We start from the raw sequence: 22601 nt of genomic DNA on the forward strand, positions 1-22601 counted from the left end.
TGACGTCTGCTAGATAGATAGATATACTTTATTGATCCCAAGCTGGGAAATTGCAGTTTTTTTATTTGTTTTATTTTTTTTTAGATAGATTTATGTGGAAGAAAATACATTCAGTATGTTCCTTATATCGCAATGACGTCACACCTTCACGTCATGTTCAGTAATTGTTTTTTAAGAAGCGTCCCAGAGACTCGACACAGCAAAAGCAAAATATTTTTGCTGTTTTTGGTTTCCTTCTTCTGAAATTGTCCCCTGTAGGCTTGAAAAATGTGAAATGTGAAATGTTTCTTCCATTAAAAGAACAGTGACAATGGATACTTGTTTTCTCCATGTCTATTTTCCACCATTCTTGCTCTATATTCTATTCATGTCCAGTCATGTGCTCAACATGTTCTGAACATTCAGTTTCTACACAGTTGTGGCTAAATGCACAATGTCTGTTTGTTGCTTGTGTTACCACATTAAAGTAAACCAATCAACAAACATAAATGACGAAAGTAGGAGGATGTATGCACAAAATGAAAATGTAAATGTGTGTGTGCATGATTTAATGTGTCTCTTCGTGTGTGTCCCTGCGGTTACAGTAACTTTCCCCTCAGACACTTGGAGAGTTTCTCTCATTAGGCAGAAAGGCAGAGCTGTCCTCATTAGCGCAGTTGATTGGCATCTGAGGGCGGCTAATTAACGGTGTGAAGCCGACAGAGGTGGTGATGGCAGCTGCCGGGCTGCGGCTGTTGAGAGGCTAACCGGAATGTGACCTCGCTGTTTACCCGACTAATGTACTGTGAGAGAGGAAGAGCACACTGGAGTGATACGTCTGTGTGTGTGTGACTGTAACTGTGTCAGATAATTGCTTGTATTTGCATTTGTACAGTATCATTGTCTGTTTTCCTACGTGTGCCTGTGTGCTAATTACCAAGATTTGCATCTTTACAGCATCAGTGTGTGCTGAGTTTTTGTGTGTGATTGCGTGACATAATTATTTATAGGTGTGTCTGCAGTATCAAAGAGAGTGTGAGAGACTAAGTGTGCACATGCATTAATTAATTTTGAGTCTGCCTGTGATAATTTTGCATTTATGCAGTTTTGTGTGTCTGCTGTCTCACTGAGTTGTGAGATAATTGGGTGTATGTGGATCTTTACAGTCTGTCCCCCTGCATTTTCCTCCCAGTGTTTGTGTGCACCATCTAAAATCTCACAGGCATTTCAATGTTTAAATTTGTTCATTTAATGGAAAATTACCCATAGTGAGTATAACTCTTAATTTAAAACATAGCATATTATTCTGATGCAAATTAGTCGTTCCAGCCACCTTGAGGCAAATCCGTCATTTTTTTGATATTGGCTTTATAAATGAGATTGACACAAGCAGTACATGTACCCTGCATTACGACCTGCATTTCGTTACAGTACATGTAAGATGTAGGAGTTTTGTGCTGCAGCAGAAGATGCAGATTATCTTGAGCTTTGGGACAGTCTTCATATTTTAGTCTACATAGTCCAGCACACCTTATTTTTCATGAGACAAGCCAACAACTATTAAGAACACATCAATTAGCTATACTGTTGCACTGGATGACTTCATTAACATGAACACAGATGCTACAGGTTACTCAATCCTATATAACAGCGCCCTGCTGCAGGAAATACTCACTCACTACTAGAGAATCAAGTCTGCAGCAAAAAGAAAATATACTTTGTACTCCTGTTTGTAGTAGTAATGTTTGTTCACATAATGTTCACATCTTCAGTATGAACAAGTGGCCTTGGTTTGTTGATAATAACAGAAATATTCATTAGCTTCAGATTTAATTTCATGGAATTTATGTGAATCAGCTACAGCTGATATACTTTAATCTGCTGTCAGTTTAAACAGTCAACATCCCTTTAAATGTTTTGTACATTGTATAGTATCCAGTGTACAAGATTGGCTGCATTAAGGAGCTATAGTTTTTATTAACTCATGAAACATTATCCAATGTCAGGGATGTATTCTAATTTTCACTCACATAGACTGTAGGGCAGGGGTCTCAGACTCAGACTGGCTTTGGGTCCACTGCTGGTATTGTTTTCTCATAGCAGGGCGTTCAAGCAAAATATTTCCATTACTGACATCATACTTAACAGTTTCTATGCACATTTGTTATATCATCATTTTATATCATCTTTGTTGTTTGCAGCCAAAAGGCACCTGTGACTTTTACCATTATTTTGCAGCAAATTCAATAAATTTAAAAAAAATGTGATTAATGGTATCAAAATATAATAATCTTGCAAGCCTGATTATATTCATGTGAGGGAGCGGGATTCAGGGCCGGAAATGGCCCAGGAGCCTGCAGTTTGAGAGCCTTGAGAGCCTCCTAGATGCTTGGACTCCATTCACTAGATGCTGGACAGGCAGTATATAGAGGATTTTTCAGAGCTGAACGAGGTTGATCAGAGTTCACATACAGTAAATGTGCCACGAAACAAAAACACAGAGCTGAAAGAGGCTAAAACGCTCCCTAGAGATCCTTTTCTGTCGGTTCGTCACCGCGAGCAACACATGAAACCATTTAACAGTGTTAAAACTGTTGATTAATGCAGCGAAAGTTTTTAACTATTCACATTGTGGTATTATTATGTTTACTTTATTCCTAATAGTGCCTCCCAAGCTAAAACGTAACATACTCTTAGTGCGATGGGCTTTGGATGAAAAGTATCCAGCCGACGGCAGAAATGCCTGCATGTGTTCAGTCCATTTGCACATGCATGCATTTCTATATTTACATTGTCTATGCGGCTCAAATCCGTCATTGCAGAACACACAGAACCAGGATTTTCCCAGAATTTGAGTTCCCTTAAAGCTGGGACCGTGGGACGCTCCCCCGCCGTTTGTGGTAACAGCCTCACGCAGGATAACAGGATCCGTGGCGAGGACCGACACCATCACTCCCTCTACAAAAACCTCCTCGGCTGTTATTCTTTGGTCCGCAGTGTGTGTCTGCGTGCGTGTTTGTGGGAGGTCAGGTCAGGAACAGCGAGTTCTCCTGTCATGTCTGTCCAAAGTAAAGCCGACACGGTGAGAGCGGAGGCAAAAGCATGATGGGAAAAAACACACACGACTGTTCAAACAGCCAATCACTAATCTTAGATTGGCAGTAAGATAAATATTAGAGAGAGACAGCGGACAGTCACATTCAGCTCTCACACCTCTTCAGTGTTTCATTTTCATTCTCTCTCTCCCACTGGGGATTTTCTGTCCTTCTTTTCCTCCTCCTCACTCTCCTCTCTCCTCCCATCACCTTTCCCTCATCCACCAGCGGGGGTTTTTCAATTAAGCGCTCTGCTCCCCTGCGGATGGAGGAAGGGAAGAGAAATAAAGCGGGGGAAGGAAAGAAGCGAGTAATGATGGAAAAGAGGCAAGGGCAGAGGAGGAAAGGTAGAAGATGAGGGCAAGAGAGACAATGTTGAGAAGGAAGGAGGACAGCAAAGAGAGTGAAGGACAGGTGTAATAAAGGAAAGAGCAACAGGAAGGAGAGGTGGAGGTGAGAAGAACAAGAAACGCCCTCATGAAAAAAGAGAATATATTAGGAAGATAGAAAAGACGTGAAGTGACGATGAGAATAAAGAATAGAAAGGATGAAGGGATACAGAGAGAGGGAGTTAAAATGAGAGATGAAGAGAAAATACAAGAGAATAAAATGAAGGATAGAGGGTAATGAAAGGAGGAGGAATGTCTTCTTTTCTCCTTTTAAAGAAACATTATGGTATTTTGTTTTGCTTTGTGCACCAAATCTGTCTTTGTCTTTGACTTTTTGTCCTCATGAAGTAAATAAGTCTTCATCTTTAGTCCATTATGTTGTTTAAAACCAAAACAGTCATCTGTCTTAAATCAGAACTTTATTAATTTCACTTCTCTTCAATTTTTTCTTGGCTTCTAAAAAAGGTCCTAAAGTAGACACAGTCACAGTTTGAGTTTGAATGTTTGTGTGTCTGTATCTGGTTGGGTCACTTTCATGCAAACCTCCACCGTTAAAATCAGACTGGACTCGCAGCATCGGGAAGATATTCCACAGCTTGGGAATAATCCCGTTCCCTCAAACCTCCGTTTACTGCTTGACGGCTGCCCTATAATGTAGCGTACATTTGTGCTGTGAAATTAAATTCCTGTGTGTAACACATTATTTTGAGCGAAGGAAAATTTAATCTATTGAACATAACTACGGCAAATACCGCCACACATAGAAGATTAAAGATTAAAAATCCAAAACTAGATTGCCTATTAGAGATTCACAATAATTATAATGGCCAATAAAACAGTCTCCTAATAATGGGGGAACTGCATTATTATGTATTATTCTGTTTGATAGGCTTTAGTGTCCATGAAAGCCAAAGTTTGTTTGTAAAACTACTCGAAAAATGTATGAACCTCTGAAGAGTCTATTAACAATACTGATTTAATTTGGTTTTGTCGGAGCTATGGAATATTAAATCATCCATCCACCGAGGTCTGCATAAACTACAGGTTGTGAACTTTTTTTAAATACAAAAATGTGAAATTATCGGTTATTTTCTCGTATCGGCCAAGAATGATCGCATAATAATATCGGCTGAAAAAAAAATCCATATCGTGCATCCCTATTTTAATGTAATATATGAATTTATCTTTCAAGTCAAAGTCCTCCTTGCAACTGCTTGATTGTGGGTTTCATTTTCTTAATAGATCCATCATCATGTAAAATACAGATATGAAGAGAAAAATCCAATTAGAGTTTGAAAAATGAAGTAGTAAGTGAATATAAAATCAATGTTAAAGGAGAACGTATGATGTGGAAAATGTAATAAAGTAGTTCTGAGTGTTATTAAGGCATTACAGTAACACGCTGACCTCTGTACTGACACACTCTTATGATGCTAATTTAAGTATCCGCACATTTGAACTTCTTTTATTTGACATAAAGCAAGAATGAAAGTGAAGCGATAGAGACAGAGAGAGAGAGAGAGAGCCAGAGAGGTTGAGAGGACCTTTACAATATTTACCTGGTTTCCGTGGTTACAGCCTTCTTCGTGCCATCGGGTCATGAACTTTCTCAGCTCAGTGGCTGCGGGTTGTGCACATTCACCCAGTGTATTTGTGTTTGTGAACACTAATAGGAACATGTCACGCATACGCTGTGAAGTGTGTGTGTGTGTGTGTGAGTTGTAGCGTGTTTGTGGCGTAATATGCTCGGATTGCGTTGAATTAAGGGGCAGCCATGTTTCCTCTGGATGTTGTGTGAGGCTAATATTTAGCATGTGTGCGTGGTGTGTTTGCGTGTTCATGCTGAGTGTGTGTATGTGTGTGTTGTTTTGTCCCTTCATGCTGTGTTTTGTCTGTGTGAGCTCTCCGCCTGCAGCTCTGTGGCTGACACAAAGACAGGAGGGAAATGAGAAAAATGAATGTTTGTGGGCTTCAGAAATCAAACAAGAAGAGTTTCTCTCACCAAACCCTTCTGTTTTCCTTTTTTATGGCATCTGCTGTTCTTTTAAACTTTTCTCCTGAAATTCACACATACTGTAAGAAGCTTTTAAAAAAAATCATAAATAAATTGTTTGACATCATATTTTATATCTGCTCGCTTCAGTGACCCCCAACAAACATGTTTTTATAGCTGTACCATTCCATCAAACAGATGGACAACAATATTCTACAAGGTTCTTACATATATTTTATGTGGTATCTTTGGGACCACCATTCTAATTAAAAATGAACCTCTGTGGGGTTGAGCAGTGCTTGGGCACGCAAAATGAGCTTGCATTGATTTGCAATGATTATTTCATATAAATATAAGCATGTGTATCTGATCTGCTACTCTTTGGTCAGACAGAAACATGCACTGGATATTATTGTGCTTCCCTCACAAAGATGTTCATACACACTAGTTGCATACAGTTGGAATTCAGAGTAGATTGGGTTGTTTGATTGTCTTTTATTGTTGAAAGCTGCCATGAACCGGCTCTTTCTTTTGTGTTACATCATCTTACACAGAGCAGGAAGGATAACAGAGTCTTATTAAAGAAATACCCCCATCAGAAATCCTTCTTTAAAGGACCAGTTTGCCACAGAATTTAGTACATTGAAGTTGCAGATTTGCAACCATCAATCATGGAGGACAGCAGCCAAAGTTACAAACCAGAATCAGTGCAAAATGTTTTATGCATATATGTAATATGTATAAAATATGTCAGCAACATAATCCACTTCTCACATATGTCAGTGCGTTATAAACACTCATAGTTCCTCCACAATGTACACTGACGTTTCAGGCTTTCCACCAGGTTTTAAAACCCGGCTGCAGGGATTTTCATCCCAGTTCTTCCGCACTAAACTGGGAAAACCATGTCTTTATGGACCTGGCTATGTTCAAGTTCCTCCCCCAAACGCTTGCCACTAAGTTAGAAACACATTCTCGTCTAAAGTAATATTTCGCATTAAGGTTTCCTTTGTATTAAAATTACAGATCAACAGTGGAGAAGTTTCTGTGTTAGTTTTTTCTTGCTGCTTTCTTTACTGGAACTTTGTTGTTTTACTTGTTGAAATCAAATGTCTGTAAATGTCTCACAACTACTGGATTTCTTCTCTCTTCTCTCACTTCCTCTCACTCAGATTTAATGTTCTTTTCTGCTCTCTCTTCATCTCTGTGCAAATCCCTCAGGATATCTCTTAAGTCTCAAAATAACTGTGACATGTTTGTAAATGTGTGAGTGTGTAATCTGCTGGATCAAGTCTGATCAGCTTCCTCTTGTCTTTCTTACTTTGACATCCTGCTTAACCCCTCTTGTGTGTGTGTGTGTGTGTGTGTGTGTGTGTGTCTGGCAGGTCTTTTTAGGGTCATCCTCTCTAACTGTGGTTTTCTAGTCGACCGCAGTTGTCTGCATCCTGATGCTGCATCAGTTTACTTATTTATTCTTTGTTGTGCTTCACATCTGGTTCTAACTTCGGTTTCTCTCTTCACTCTGTTGGGTCTCCCCTTCAGTTTATTTTGTCTTCTTTTGTTTACTCTCTCTCTCATATCATCTTTCTTTTCCTCCTCTATGTGTTTCTCCGTATCTTCTGGTCGTGTAGATGGATGAAAACTTGTTCGTACTGTGTGTGTGTGTGTGTGTGGTTGAGGAGGGGACCAAACTATGACAATAAAATATGAACTATGTTGTCGCTGACCTGCCTGGATGTAGTGTGTTTGTGTGTGTGAGAGTTAGTCAGTGTTTGTGTGAAAGTAAGAAAGGTGTAACTTATTAGACCCAGCATCAGTGTTCTCAGGGGTGTGTTTACTGTTTTCTCCCCCCCAGGACACACCACTTTAACTATGTACGGCCGTAAATAATCACTGAAAACCTTCCAAAACCACCATAGCGTTTGTGGTATCTTGTTAGTTGGGAATTTTTTAAGCACTGACTCAGTTTTCCGAGGGATAATAAAGGAGCAACTCAAACTGCTGCATTCTTTGTGAAATGATTGAGGAGTGTTAATATGGCCCCATTTACAGTACAGTAAAGTACATGTGTTTTTTCAAGGGTCATATAAAATCACATCCCCTTTTACACAGCCTGTTCAAGGCGGGATTGTTGCACTGTCTCCACTTTTATAAAGGTACAAAGTCGTACAAAGTCGGTCATTGTGGTTCCCCCTCTTGTAACAGAGCCAAATTGACATTTGTGTGAAAGGGTGAGACCGCAGGATAGGACACACACGTGTGTGCGTAGTGAGTGTGTGGATATGCTAGAGAGAGAGCGGAAGCTTGTGACTATAGGGATGTGACGATAAACAATATTACTGCGTATGCTGAACTTCCATTAATGTGATCATCATGAATCACAATAATCATGAATATCCTCACATGGCTTTACCTGAAAAAGCTACACACACAAAATAGTTAAACCGGATGTGTGGAAATAGAACAGCCTATCTTTGAGTATGAAGTTTAGTTATCTACCACTGTTTTATTCAAGACAGGAACAGCGAAGAGTTTCAGAATAATTTCTGTCTTACTTCAGCTACCATCCTCACAGCAGTAAAGACCCAGTAGAGACTACGTCCCCAGAACTGAAGTACTTAGACTTGGGCAGGAGTGAAGTAAATGTTTTGAGGTGGTTTGAGCAGTCAGATTGTATTGCATCTCTTGTGCTTCTTGGTTGCATTTACAGTAGGCTTGGATTTTCTGATGCTGTATAGCTATATACTTTAGATGGCACTTTGAGTTGTGATGGGACTTAAAAGCTGTTAATGTCAACACAATATAAAAATAAAACCAAAATGGGAAAGAGTAGGAAATGTCTGCAGCTGGATAAAACAAGTAAATGTATCAGCGATCAAGAACAACCACATTTGTTTGTAAAAGGAAATACCAGCACAGTTGGAATGCTTCTTTGACCCGTGTGTGACCCGTAGCCGGGACAGACGATGGACAGAGAGAGGTGACGAGTTAAAGACGACAAGGGAGCGAGTGGGAAAGTTTACCTTTCTCACCCTCCTCTGCGGGCAGCGAGCGAGGGACGGAGGGAGGAGGAGGATATTGAAACGACAGGAGGAGACGGCGGAACAATGGGAGGGCGAGGAGGTGCGAGGAAGGACAGAGGGGAGGGAGGACATGGACACAACAGATGACAGAACAGATCAGAAAATGAATAGAGGAGATTGCAGGAGAGAGAGCAAATATTATTAGACGACCTACTGTCTACACACACACACACACACACACACGCCCAGCTGTGACCAGCCTGTGTTTCCCTCCAGTAAACACCATATCCAGCCTACTGGTGTCCCAGCAACAGATATCTTGACAACCTGATGGGAAAGCATCTTTAATATTGGTGTGTGAGTGTGTGTGTGTGTGTGTGTGTGTGTGCGCGAGTTTTGGCACCCAGGCATATGATTGGTAACCATGGTTACCAATGTCAAAGTCTGTTCTAGATGGTTTTTGAACCAATGAGTTCACTACATGCAAGAAGTGCTCATAGCTTTAAAAAAGAAAATAAACTCACAAAATGTCAAGAATGGAAAAGAAAAAATATAAAAACACCTTCTGAATTCAAGTTTCTCTCTTTTACTGAACTAAGACCAGCCTAAGAAACAAAATAAAACTCTCCCGTAAAAGCCTGTCCCTGTCGTGTCCTTATCTTCCGCGGAGTAACAGTCCTGGTTGGAGCCTCTGTGAATCACCTTGTCACTGCATTTCCTGTCTTCAAACTAGTCGAAATAAACCCTTAATTGACAGCAGTTGGATATGAAAATGCTCTGGCTCCGCAGCTGTTTTTCCTCTCACTGGTTCTCCAGCTCAGTGTGTTAACTGCACTGAACTGAGCAGCTCTCACTCTTCAGTCACAAGCAGTCCATTAAAATAGCAAAATAAAAAAATCTGCCTAAAAAAACAACCGTCCAATCGCCAATATGTCTTTCCAATCTCCCAGCCTTACTACTTTTGCTAGCTATTGCTACCCTACATGTATGAATGGGATGCGTTATACTGGTTGCATCTTCCTCTGTGTGTTGTTATTGTGGGCTTGTTGAAGCCGGTTAGATCAGACGGCAGCAGATCACAATGTGATGTCAGAGCGGTCAAATCCTAAAGGGGACTGTCTGGACACCAAGGAAGTTTAATATAGGACTAGACACAGGCTAAGCTCACTGCTTGGCCTATTCTCTGCTGTGCCCAATTACCCTGATATTATCAGCTGACAGTATGATTTCCCCCTTGGGTGCTGACAATCCCCCATGAGCGCCTGAGCTCCCAAGCAAAGCATCCCACAGAAACTGCGCTTATAACCTTCTTTAAACATCTGCAGGAATACAAGAATACCCTGTGTGTGAAATAAAATCTGAGAAGAAAACTAAGAAGGTTTTTTTTTTGGTTTTGTTTAGATGAATCAATCCTGCTCACTGTGTTCTCCCTGCTGCTGAAGGAATATTTTATTTGTGCAATGAACTTTTTAGAAGATGAAATCATTAAAACGTACTACAAGGAATTTTTAACTGGTTATGAAACAATCTCACTGTATCAGTGATGCCTGTATATGGCCTACAAGAAGATTAGCTATGTCTATATAGTTATTCTTAATGCCTGATTCAGTTAAATTCCCCTTGAAATCAATGAAACAAGGTGGTAGAAACACTACCACTTTTGTCCACAGGGGTTACCAGATAGGGGCAAGTAGGGGCTTTAAGTAACGTCTATATCTTTATTATACTGTCACATTTCCCAAGAGGAAAACCAGTTGTATTAACATGAACTTTCTGAGAGTTGTATAATGCCTGAGATGGGTAATTCATCAAAGTTACCATCAAATCTTATTTTACTTTTTCCAAAGCTGCTGAATCTTATTGTTCCATTAAATTGCTGACTCAAAAAGTGAAACTTTGAAAGCTTTCTTTAAAGCTTCCGGCTGTGTTTCCTGAAAAGACCAGGGTTCAAACTTTGAAACCACTTACCACGTTGTGTCGGCAGTAGCGCTTGTTAGCTGGGCTCTTTTTTGTTCTTTTATTGTATTGTGGATGAATTAATAATTTGTGACAAACAGAACTAAAACCCACGAGTGGATGTAAAGTTTACCGGAAGCGAACGGAGAGGGACAGACAGACAAAAATAAGGGGTTAGTTTGGTTCATTGGTCTTGAGCTCTCTTGGTAATGAAGCAGAAAAACTATATGTACAACTAGACTTCATCTCTGTCTCTTTCTATCAAGCCTCCATCTCCCTCTATCACCATAGCAATCCCTCTCTTCTGCTCCACCTTTTCTCATAGTCTTGTCGGCTTATTTCTTCTCTCCCTCTGACTGTAATGCCGACTTTTTATCTCTTGCTAATTTCACTGCTCATCTCGGTTTGGGTGATGGGATTAAGCAAGCAGCACAAACATCCTTTAGCCTTAGCCCGATCATACAGCTCCTCCGTGGATGTGTTCTGGATCTGCTCCGGGCTCTCCCAGTCAGGCAGGTCCGAAATGCCTCCACTTGGAGGAGTCTTGATCACCTCCACATGCTCCTTACTTCTTTTTACACTTTAAATTGATGTTCTTGTTTGTCTTTGTTTCGTACCACCTCACACATCAGCCCGTCCTCCTTTTGACTCTTCTGTCACTCTGTATATCCCTCATCACCTCCTTCACTGGTTGCTTCATGTCTCCAACACTGCAGCGCACGGTGAAACCTCTGCTTTTATCACAGACCTCAGACAGTGTCGAGTTTAGTCTAATTTTCTTTAGTCTTGTTTTGTCGAGATGATGTATTTTTCTTGCTGCTTCTGACCACTGACCTCTCCATGATACTTCCTCTGGTTTGGCCACACAGAGGAGACCTCTGGTTTACCGCTGAACCTCTGACAGAAACCGCTGTAACTGACAGAGTGCACAGATTGATTGAGCACAGATTGAGACTATAGATGCCGACCGACCTGCACACTGTCTTATAGCCGTGCTAGCCTCCTTAAAAGACTGTGATGCTCAATACAAACAGAAAACACAATTGTTGGGTGGATAAAATTGGAGAGAAACTTTGCTATTTTTAGTTCCCTCAAAATGAAACATGTTGCACAACTGTTTTCCAATATACAATGCATTCTCCACCAAAGCAGCCCTTGTACAAGTCCAAACGTCAGCATTATGTATAACAAGGGCCAGCAGCTTCTTAGATCTTTACCACAAGTGGGAAAAATAAAGTTAAGTTTGTTCTGAGGGTGGCACCAGAAGAAGAAAGGCCATAACCTTCCCTAAAACAATGGGTTTATTCTCTGTACGGTGGCCATTCAAGGACATCTCACTCTCAGTTAAAGTTTAAAAGCCCTACACAATATCTGCCTTTGAAGGCAACACCGACAGATGCTACTGGTTTGCTCATTTCTCGACCGTACTGTTCTGCAGAGAAAACACTAAAGGTTCAGGTTCAGTGTTAGATTCTGTTGTGTGACTTTAATCTGCTTTCACAGAGACATAGTTTTGAAGCTCTGAAAGACAAACAGTACATTTATTATATCGACAGTGTGGGTCTCAGTAAGTGAGTGTTTCCTCTCTGTCAGGCTCTCTCGTTTGACCCTGACGTTAATGGAGTGTGTCTGACGTCCTCCAGGGCAGCCAGAGATGATGCACATCCTCCTATGTGGTTTATCTGACACAGACACACACACACACACACACGCACGCACGCTTTTATCAGATGGGTTCTGTTGTTGTCTGGCCTGATACACAAATCTGATCATTTCAGAAAATTCAAAGGCAACCAAAGTCGATTTGTGTTGTGACGCCGCTGTGGTCCTTTTCACTGTCTGTCTGTTTGTAGGACTGTGTCTTGCTGGTAGTACTAGCTAGTAGGACATGTAACCGTCTCTGGGGAGTGAGCATTTTGATTGTCTGCCCCCCCCCAAACCCCTCCTGGCTGAGGGGAAATGCAACATTAAGATAAAGAGCAACTGATGTTTAGATTGGTATGAAACAAGCTGGCAATGGCCTGAAAGTCCCTACACTGATACACTGATAGCTGCAGGATGCCGCAGTGTTTAACAGCAGAGATATAAAGATATAAAACTATTTTAGATTGTAATGTTGAAATGTTTCTCTGTCTCGGTATGAATGAATCTGATTACCAGTAAGTCATCAGGCTTCCACAGATGGTTCTTCAGTGTGCTTTAATGGCATAACAAAACATTATTACCAATGTATTGAGCAATAATTCGATTGAGGAATTAAAATAAATAAGATTCCTTAAACTGAGGAAATGGGAAGCATGTGTTTTGTGTGTTGACTGTTTTTCTCTCTGTCTATTTATTTTAATTTGGGGCACCAGTTGCCTCTTTCTCTTCTTTTCAAATATGACATTCAGATAAAACACACGATGCCAAAAGCATCTGCAGAGCATGTTGAATGTGCACAACTGAGCTTTAAATAAAACCAGGATCTCTCAACAGCAGGTTTCTCTCTTTGTTTCTCTGTTTTTCAGGGACCTGAGTGAAAATTTCATCCAGGCCGTCCCGAGGAGGGCCTTCAGGGGAGCCACGGACCTCAAAAACCTGTGTGTGAAAGTATACCCACACACACACACACACACACACACACGTACCAGCACACACACAAAACACACACACACACACACAGAAGCAGTGGTACTTTGTCAGAGTGTTCCAGTTCCTTACACCACAGATCATGTAAGATCTCAGTATGTTTGAAGCTAATCTTACTACAAGAAGTTCTGAACTGGTTATGAAAACAGTTTTATTTTAATACTTGACTAGTGCAGTGCCCGTAGGAAGTATGTATTGCTATAGAAAAGTGGGAGTTAAGTAGCTTTTTCCATGGATGGCCAAATTGGACGGTTTTGTTTGAAGGTGGGACGTCAGGGATCATTTTAGGACATATAATATTAGTCCTGTTAATATAGGCCAGCATACATCAGAGAGGAGAGGAGAGAGAGAAGAGACTGGGAAGAGAACAATTTCTCCACACCCTCCTCTGTTGTGAAAGACTCAGATGCTGCGGAGGGGGGGAAATTTCCTGAAATGTCCTCCTCTGGAGGTAGTATCAGGACGCATTATTTTTTAACCGGCCTACAGTGGTGAAGGATAAGCCGACGGCGCGGAGCAGAGGGCAGTGTCGGTCAGACAGTCTGATAACGTGCACAAGGTTCTCTCACTCAACTTAATAAAGAGAAATGTCTCCCACAAAGCAATGTTACAGGACCAAACAACAGTGACGTAGTAACTGTAACTGTCTTTGGAAACATTTACATCGAGGAAAAAAAAAGTCATACCACAGCTGTACCCTTACGTTGGAGAAGCGTCTCTCTGCCTGGTCTGTCCTCCTGTCTGTCCTACCTTCCGTTACATTCTGCCCAAAAACAGCGTCTGTCATCGGCGAAAAAATCGCGGAGGTGTTAAAAACATTCCTTCGTCTTGCGAGTGAGGGAGTCAGTTTACTGCTGGTGATTATTATGTAATAATTGTGTTAACTTATAGAGTGAAAAACGTAACTTCGTCACTTATCCAGGATGGTTTGGTGGGTCAGGATCTACAATCACTACCATTATAACAGCTCCATATGACTTATAGTGTACCGCCAGGTTTAGATTGACAGGGGAGACAACTGGGAAACACCTTCAACACGGGCTCTGCAGTGATTGGCTTACTGGATGCGCACCTGGCATATGGTGGCTATACGTGGCAATGCTAGCGGAATTCGTAAAATCCATTTCATGAAATAATTTATTAACGGTATGATTTGTAGTCCCAAACAAAGCCGACGTTGCACACCCTTAAACCACACAGCAGCCATGTTGAAACTCTCAGGTCAGTTCGATCCTGATCATTGCAGAGATATTGTGAGCACACACACACAGCCACACACACAACACAGACAGACAGAGATGTCTTGCTTTATAGATAGATAGATACCTCTAAATCCCAAACAAACAGAGAGGCGGTGGAAACACTACTACTTTTGTCCACAGGGGCCGCCAGAATCAACACAACATGAAAGTTCCCTGAAGGAGCTTTAAGTAAACCTGTGTAAAAGGAGTTCTCTTGATTGAGTCATTTGTTGGTTTAACTGATTGATTAACTAAATATACGTCATTGTGGTGTTTGTTTGTTTTTTCATTACCAGTCAGCTGGATAAGAACCATATCAGCTGTATAGAGGAGGGGGCGTTTCGAGCTCTACGGTCTCTGGAAGTACTGTGAGTATTCTGTGGGGATCAGCACAGTCAGCTGGAAGGATGAAATATACACTTCTATTGTCTTGGTATCTAATAGACTTTAAATTTATAAAATAATGCTGTTGCCTTTTTCATTCTGTCTCTACTTCCCTCACTCTCCCTTCATTCCTGTCATTATTTATTCCTTTCTGCTCCTTTTATCCTGATTCTCTCCTCCCCTCTCTCCCTTCTTCCCATCATGTCTCACTCACCTGTCATTCTCCTAATCCTGTTCTCCCTCTTTCTTTCTCCTTTCCTCTCTCTGATCTTTTCTCCCATTGCTCCTTTATCCCTCTGTTATTATTCCTCCTCTCTCTTTCTGTCCTTTCTCTCTGTTTCTATGCCTCCCCCTCTCCCAGCACGCTGAACAACAACAACATCAGCAGTATTCCAGTCTCCAGTTTCAACCACATGCCGAAGCTCCGCACCTTGTGAGTCCTCCCCGTCAATGCACTACGTTACCCAGAATGCCACACTGTTCACTCTGGAAACAGAACCACAATGAGATGTGATACTTACCAACACTCAACCAACATTTTCCTTCTCTCCTTTGACCTCCTTTTCCACCCTCCTTCCTTATTTCCTCCTTCTTCTCTTGCTCGCCCTTTCCTTCCTTCCTTCATCCTTCCCTATCTCGATTTCTTCCTCTCTTTCGTCCCACTCTCTCCTCCTTCCCTGAACACTTCCATTTTCTGCCCTTTTCCCTTTATTCCCCATCCCTCATTCACTTCACTTGTCCTCCCTTTACTTGCACAATGTATCCATCATTTCCATCCTCCCTCCATACCTTCCACTTCCCTCCTGATCTCCTCTTTCCGTCCCTTCCTCTTTTTCCTCCCCCTCCTCTCCCAGTCGTCTCCACTCAAACTCTCTGCGCTGTGACTGTCACCTGGCCTGGCTGTCTCCATGGCTCCGGCAGCGGGCGGCTTTGGGCCTCTACACTCAGTGCAGCTCCCCTCCCTCGCTGAGGGGCCTGAACCTCGCCGAGCTGCGCAAGAGCGACTTCGCCTGCTCAGGTACGGTGGCCCAGCAGTGACACAACGCACTCGGGTCCAAGTTAGACGATGGAGTTGAAGTTGGTGTTTTTCTCATCTGTTTGTAGGCCACGGCGGCAGTGCCTTCGTTCAGCCGTGCAGCCTGGCGTCCGGCTCCTGCCCTCCCATGTGTTCCTGCAGCAACAACATCGTGGACTGTCGAGGGAGGGGCCTCACTGCCATCCCCGCCCACCTGCCTGAGGCCATGACTGAGATGTGAGCACCGTCTAGAGCAGTGTTTCTCAATAATTTTAATATAAGATATTAAGCATCTTTCAGTTTGAATGAGAAGCATGCTGTAAAGGCTGACAGGAGAACAGAGCTTTGAATGAATGTTGCATGAGAACAAATGTTTGAGTAGTTTGAATGGAAACTACTGTTGGTGGAAGCAACATCCAGCTGGCAGCTGTGGTGTGTAATGACCGACAGGAGGCAAATTATTAATGTCTCTCTCTCTGTCTCTGTCTCTCTCTCAAGACGTTTGGAGCAGAATGGCATCAAGTCGGTTCCTCCGGGTGCCTTCACCTCCTACAAGAAGCTTCGTCGAATGTGAGTCTTCTGAAGATGAACTAACTCAACAGAATACAGTTCCAGAGATAAAGAAACATTCATTCAGATAAATGTCACTTATTTTCCCATGTGTGGCCTTTTAATAAAAGAGCACAGAGACAGAACCATCAGCCAGGTTAAGTAAACTGAGGAGGGTATACATCCCACCTCCCCGTGGAAAGAAGAAGCTGGGGAGAAGGATGTGTGTGTGCATAGCCTGCTGCCAACGGAAATAGACAATAAATTAATTTAGAAAACCGATTCTCTAGACTTAATTTTCAGGTGGTTATACACTAATGAAAACATACCTATGAATATTGTATTCCATATCTGACAATACATCCTCCTAAATGCTAGACCCTCGACCTTTAAGTTTACATACTGTAATTACGGCCCACCTCGAATGTTGACGGCCAAAGATTTATGCTCGTAAATACTCAAATAAAGAATCTTTTTTCCTGTATTGTTCAGTCTGTCTGAAACATCGGCACTAAAATATTTCCTTCTATTATTTGCAGTATCATTGTGATTATTATGACATCAAATGATTAAATATAAATTTTTCTTCATGAGTGTAGTTTGAAAGTCAGCTAAGCTAACACCATCTAGCCAGAGAAGCTGTGGCTTTAATGCTCCGCCCACTGAGTTCCACTTCAACCAATGAGATTTCAGTATGTCTGTCTCCAGAGGGGCAATGCTTCGGAGGCAGTTTTCATGTTTAAAAGTCCGATCTGCCAACTGGATCGCTCTCTTCTCCCTCTGTCTCCACCGGGCTGTGGTTTTCCTGCTTGACATAACAAACAGCCCCACTGGATTTCCAGCATGGAGGAGCACTTGATTTATGTCAGACAACAAGCAGATACAATCCCCAAAAGAGGTCTTTTGAGGGTCTTGCATGGTGAATCAAGCGCATGTCACTGTGATCTGATGAATATTTTGAAAAAAATGCACATTAGACCACAATAATAATGTTTATAGCTTTATAGCCTTGTACCCTGTTTTATTTCTTTTTTCTTCTCTTCTTTCTTTGTGGCTTTTGTTCTGTCCACTCTCACTGCTTCTTCCTTTCTCTTTTCCTTTGCCCATTTCCATCCTCAGCCATTCTCTCTCTCTCCATCTTTGTCTCTCTGTGGTTTTCCTTTTCCTCTCAATCTTATCCTTGTCTCCCCCCTCGTCCTCTTACATCATCACTGTGAGACCGTCCCGAGCCCTAAGAGGGGGGTTGATTACATTACCAGGCTGGTTTAAGTGGTTAGTTTTAAAATTTATTATGACATTTGAGCGACTGACATGTGGCAACAGAACAAGGGTTTTATAATCTGACATGTTGTGGTCTGGCCTGCCACAGATGTAAAAACTTAGAGTTGGCCAGCAGAGCAGCTCTCGCTCTCTGAGAGACCGCCTTTATTATGAAAAGTTTGTGTGAAGCTCACTTATGGTCCAGTCATCTCATGAAATGGGGTTTCTCTTCTTTATAAATGCGTTTTATTTGATTTGATTTGATTAGAGGATTAGAAAAATGAACAATAAAACCATTCTATTCTAGTTTGACTACAGAGAATAGCACATGGAAATGTTACATAGAGAGAAAAATGCATCACTAAACACTTCATTTCAAGTTAATTATATGGCACTTTTGGCAAAGTACAGTTACAAAGGTCTTTTAATAACTCATACAAATTTAAACCAAGCTATAAAACAGTTATAATAAAATAAAATGAAATAATGAAATAATCACAAACAGACATGAAAACAATCACTGTTAGTAAAATGTTAAATACCTAGTAATGTCATTTAAAAAAAAACATGTAAAATCTAAATTAAGTAAAAGTAAATGTGAGTTTTTAAAAGAGATTGAAAAGGAGGAACCTGTTCTAGGTGCCCTGGTGTCCACAGACGAGTATAACACAACAGCTCAGCAATATCAGGCAAAATGTCCCCTGGAGCTTTAAAGGTTATTAATAACATTTTAAAATTCCTGCTAAGCCAGTATTAGTAGTAGAAAGCCATTATCGGCGTACAGGGACTGTTTTCAGTTCAAGTCAAAACCCCAGCAGCAGAAGTTTGAGCCAAACAGGAAGAGATTCTGTTGTGGACAATACAGGAAATAATTTATATGATTTATTTTTCTTTACAGAGAGTAACGGTCTCACCTGAGAGCTTTTCCTGAGCTGATAGAAACACGAGGAAACTACTGATTTCATTTGTTTATTCAAGCTAAAATTGTGATCAAGGGTAACATCGTGAGTCCTGCTGTCATGGCTCACAGAGTGGAGTCGGTTGCAGTCTTACATTCTTCTTCAAACAAAGATGAAGCTTTTAGTGGTTCTGGAGAAAAAAAGCTCTCCTGGTTGCTTTGACTGAAGTCTGTATGTGTGATTCTGTCTGCGTTTCATTCCCAGAGACCTGAGTAACAACCAGATATCTGAGATTGCTCCTGATGCTTTCCACGGCCTCCGAGCTCTCAACTCCCTGTGAGTAACACAGATTGTCTCAGTGTGTGTGTGTGTGTGTGTGTGTGTGTGTGTGTGAATAAGTGTGATGAGAGTGCCTCTACCAATATGTGTTTACATATGTCTGTATTATGCCTGTCTATACCTCCGTATGTTTGCACCGCATGCGTGTATGCGTGCCTCTGTTGGTCTGAATAATTCAAAAGTGGCGCCTGCTCTCTGTAAACAGAGATTCCTTATGAAATATCAGGACTTATAAACAATGGGTGGCCTGTGGGTCTGTGTGTATATGTGAGTATGTGTACATATGCGTATAGTGAATTTGTATTATGTGTTCTGTTCTGATTGTGTGGAAATGCGTGCAGGGTTGTAGTGGAAAGTAAAGGCACCAAAAGGTTTTACCAATGAAATAAGAGTCATACTGTTATATTATATTCATAATAAAACATCACGGTAGCTACTAACAGACTGATGGAATATATATCAATACGGCTTCTCTGAAGTGAAAAACTCTGTTCTCTGTGTGCAGGGTTCTGTATGGTAATAAGATCACTGAGCTGCCCGGCGGAGTGTTTGATGGCCTGGCCTCTCTGGAGCTGCTGTAAGTCCAAACCACAACATGCATGTATTTGTCTGAACTGACATTTACACTTGCTGTGTTTTACACAAAGGAATTTCAGGTGTCAAATGACTTGAACGTGCCCAGAATGTGTTAGATTGTTGGACGGAAACTGTCTCTGTGCAGCTTTGCCAAGTGAAGAACCGAGATGTCATCAAGTTCATTGTGCTGTTGTTGTCTTGTGTTTATCAGGTTGCTGAACGCCAATAAGATCCACTGCATCAGAGCCTCGGTGTTCAAAGATCTGGAGAACTTGGCTCTGCTGTCGCTATATGACAACAAAATCCAGAGTCTGGCAAAAGGCACCTTCAGCTCGCTGCACAGCATCCAGACGCTGTAAGAAAACACTCACACATACCGTTTCAAGTTCTGTTCTACTACAGTTCTGTTCCACTCCATTCAGTCTGATCTGACTGATGTCCTGCCCCCTGTGATTTCCCATCAGCCACCTGGCCCAGAACCCCTTCGTGTGTGACTGTAATGTGAAGTGGCTGGCTGACTTCCTGCGCTCCAACCCCATAGAGACCAGTGGAGCACGCTGCGCCAGCCCTCGCCGCCTCGCCAACAAACGCATCGCACAGATCAAGAGCAACAAGTTCCGCTGCTCCGGTCAGTGTTTGTGTGTGTTTGTGTGTGTGTGAGTGTGTGTGAGGGAGACACATAATGAAACACAGACAGGAGTGTGAGTTGAACCTGTGGTGACACTTATGAGCCACAGTTGATAGTGTAAGATGCAGAACTACAGCAAAGCTTTCCTCAAGAGAAATAACACAGTATGTGTAAGAAATACAGAATTATTATCCCCCAAAAGCCTTTTGTCATACTCATTAGCATATATATTAGTTTGTGACACTCTGCTGTCACTTCTCTGTCCTTATTACAAAATCCAGACTGTTGTTTACTGCTCTGTCCAGAACCAACAAGAACTTATTGTCATATATCTCTCATATAAAACATCATAAAGCAGTCGAGTTAAGGTCAGAGAAGGTGTACTAAATACAAGATTATTCCAATTTGAGAGATTTTTGATTGGATACTGTCCCAGACTTGTTTTCCAACTACAAGTGCAGTTAGTTTCCGGCTAAGATAATGTTGATGTTTGAAGACAGCCACAGTGTATCAGGACAGCGGGGACTACTCGAAGTAGACAACTCATGGAGTCTTTCCCTAAATCTCAAAAATTTGAGATTGTAAATTTGTTGTGTGTAGCTTTCACAATAATAATAGGTTTTATGTTTATGGGTTTTTTTTCAGAAATTCTAAGAATGGAATTTCTGTGTAATGCTTTTGTACTGTCACGTTTAGTGATCATTAAGACCTCTAGGGGGCACTAAAGGGGCTTTAGACTTATTCTTATGAAGTAAAGTTCAGGAAATGTTCATGTTCCAACATCCCAATGCCAGCAAAGAACCAGTAACCTTTAGAATAAAAAACATTTAACTTCCTTTAGTTGTTTTAGACCCAATAACTGCTATTATGTGCAGATATTAACTAATGATAAAAACAAATATGTAAACAGCTAGTTTAGTAACACAGTGAGAAGCCCCTGCACTGGTTACTTCACTCACACACACACACACACACACACACTTCCTTCTTCTGTTCAACTGTTAGATTTATCATTATTTTATTTATCTATTTGTGATTCATTCTGGAGTGAGGCAATTTCTCTATACGCTGTACTGTGTGTGATTGTTTTGTATTTAACAGTAACACTTGATTTGATTTGAATCATTCATTTGAATTTGAAGTGTGAGATACAAAGAGACTGAACAAAAGAGTGTGTTTACTAGTTTATGTGTGAAAGTTTACAGTATTTGTTGGGAAGTGTGACAGAGCACGAAGATGAGAATGAATATAGTTAATCTCAGCGACTGTAACTGGCCGCCTGTAAAGCTCCCGGCTGTCTCCGTCACCCACATTCACCCATGCCAGTGTGCGATGCCAGCCCCTGGCCAGTGAAACCATGGCAGGCTCTCTGATCACCACATAAACTGCTCCACGCCGCTTTAGTCCACTGCCAGGCCTGGAAAGCTGCTCGCAGGCCGACACATCACTTCCATAAAACAGCAGAACAAGGAGAAAGATCGTTTCACGCCTTCTTTCATCTTTAAAAATGTTAAAGTGTACTGCGGCCAGTTTGTGTGTGTGTGTGTGTGTGTGTGTGTGTGGCTGTTTGTTCCCTCGAAGCTTTCAAACCTTTTGACTGACATGGTTTTGTTTCTCTTTCTTTTTCATGGCAGCCAAGGAGCAGTACCACATCCCAGGTGATTATGTTTGTCTGTGTGTATTCTGGTATATATTGGACTGTCAAACCTACACCATGCCTGCCTGATCGCTCAAGTACAAATACATTTAAACCAATCAGCTTGACAGGATTTAAAAACAACATCAGGCACTGGGAGAAGTACCAGACGTGGCTGCTTTTAAATCCGTAATCTTGCTGTTTTCTCTCAGTGTTCTTGTTTCTAACTCAGTCAGAAGGAGGGGAAACTATTAATCCCTCTATGGGAAATAGAAGTTTTTCACTCTCTTGTTATTTTACGCACAAATGCACAAACTGGACCTGACTGATGCTGCTTCACGTTATCCACTGAGTGGTCAGCTCAAACAAATGTTTTGTAGATATTATTTTGGGTCTCAGATTTATCTGGAAACTAGTTTGTGCAGATGCAGGAGTTTAAGAGAATCTGATGTTTCCAGAACAGCTTCCAGTCTTTCTAATTAAAAACAATCTGAAGCAAAGAGAGATTTGTGTGTCGGTGTGTACATCCAATCAGGTGTTAGAAAGGTTCATACTGAAGGGAAGAACTGTCAGTCATTATAGACTACAAAGAGAGACGTGAGATTGTTTCATCAGTTTGACCCACATGAGTCCTTTGGTCTGCCCTCTATGTGTGTGTGTGTGTGTGTGTGTGTGTGTCTAGGTACTGAAGACAGGCGTCTGAGCTACGAGTGTAACAGTAAGCCAGTGTGTCCTGCCAAGTGTCGCTGTGAGGCAAACGTGGTCGACTGCTCCAACCTCCGCCTCACCAAGTTCCCTGAACACCTGCCCTCCTCCACTGAAGAGCTGTGAGATACACACACACCTGCACAGAACACACACCTACACAGAACACACACCTACACAGAACACACACCTACACAGAACACACACATCTGCACAGAACACACACACCTGCACAGAACACACACCTGCACAGAACACACACCTGCACAGAAAACACACCTACACAGAACACACACCTGCACA

The 22601-nt window shown here is 41.6% G+C and overlaps 1 protein-coding gene across 1 annotated transcript in view; it reads left to right on the forward strand.

The window, feature by feature from the left end:
• Positions 1-22601, forward strand: part of LOC118327169 (slit homolog 1 protein-like) — a 56911-nt gene that overhangs the window by 19657 nt on the left and 14653 nt on the right. Inside the window, exons 5-16 of the mRNA XM_035660435.1 lie at positions 12946-13017; positions 14604-14675; positions 15053-15124; positions 15546-15709; positions 15796-15943; positions 16205-16276; positions 18679-18750; positions 19259-19330; positions 19541-19684; positions 19794-19957; positions 21592-21615; positions 22276-22420. Of these exons, the coding sequence (XP_035516328.1) occupies positions 12946-13017; positions 14604-14675; positions 15053-15124; positions 15546-15709; positions 15796-15943; positions 16205-16276; positions 18679-18750; positions 19259-19330; positions 19541-19684; positions 19794-19957; positions 21592-21615; positions 22276-22420 (1221 nt within the window). The remainder of the gene's footprint in view (positions 1-12945; positions 13018-14603; positions 14676-15052; positions 15125-15545; positions 15710-15795; positions 15944-16204; positions 16277-18678; positions 18751-19258; positions 19331-19540; positions 19685-19793; positions 19958-21591; positions 21616-22275; positions 22421-22601) is intronic.

The sequence above is a fragment of the Morone saxatilis genome, unplaced genomic scaffold (assembly GCF_004916995.1).
Source record: "Morone saxatilis isolate NCDOM2014 unplaced genomic scaffold, NCSU_SB_2.0 Contig17, whole genome shotgun sequence".
Lineage (NCBI taxonomy): Eukaryota > Metazoa > Chordata > Actinopteri > Moronidae > Morone > Morone saxatilis.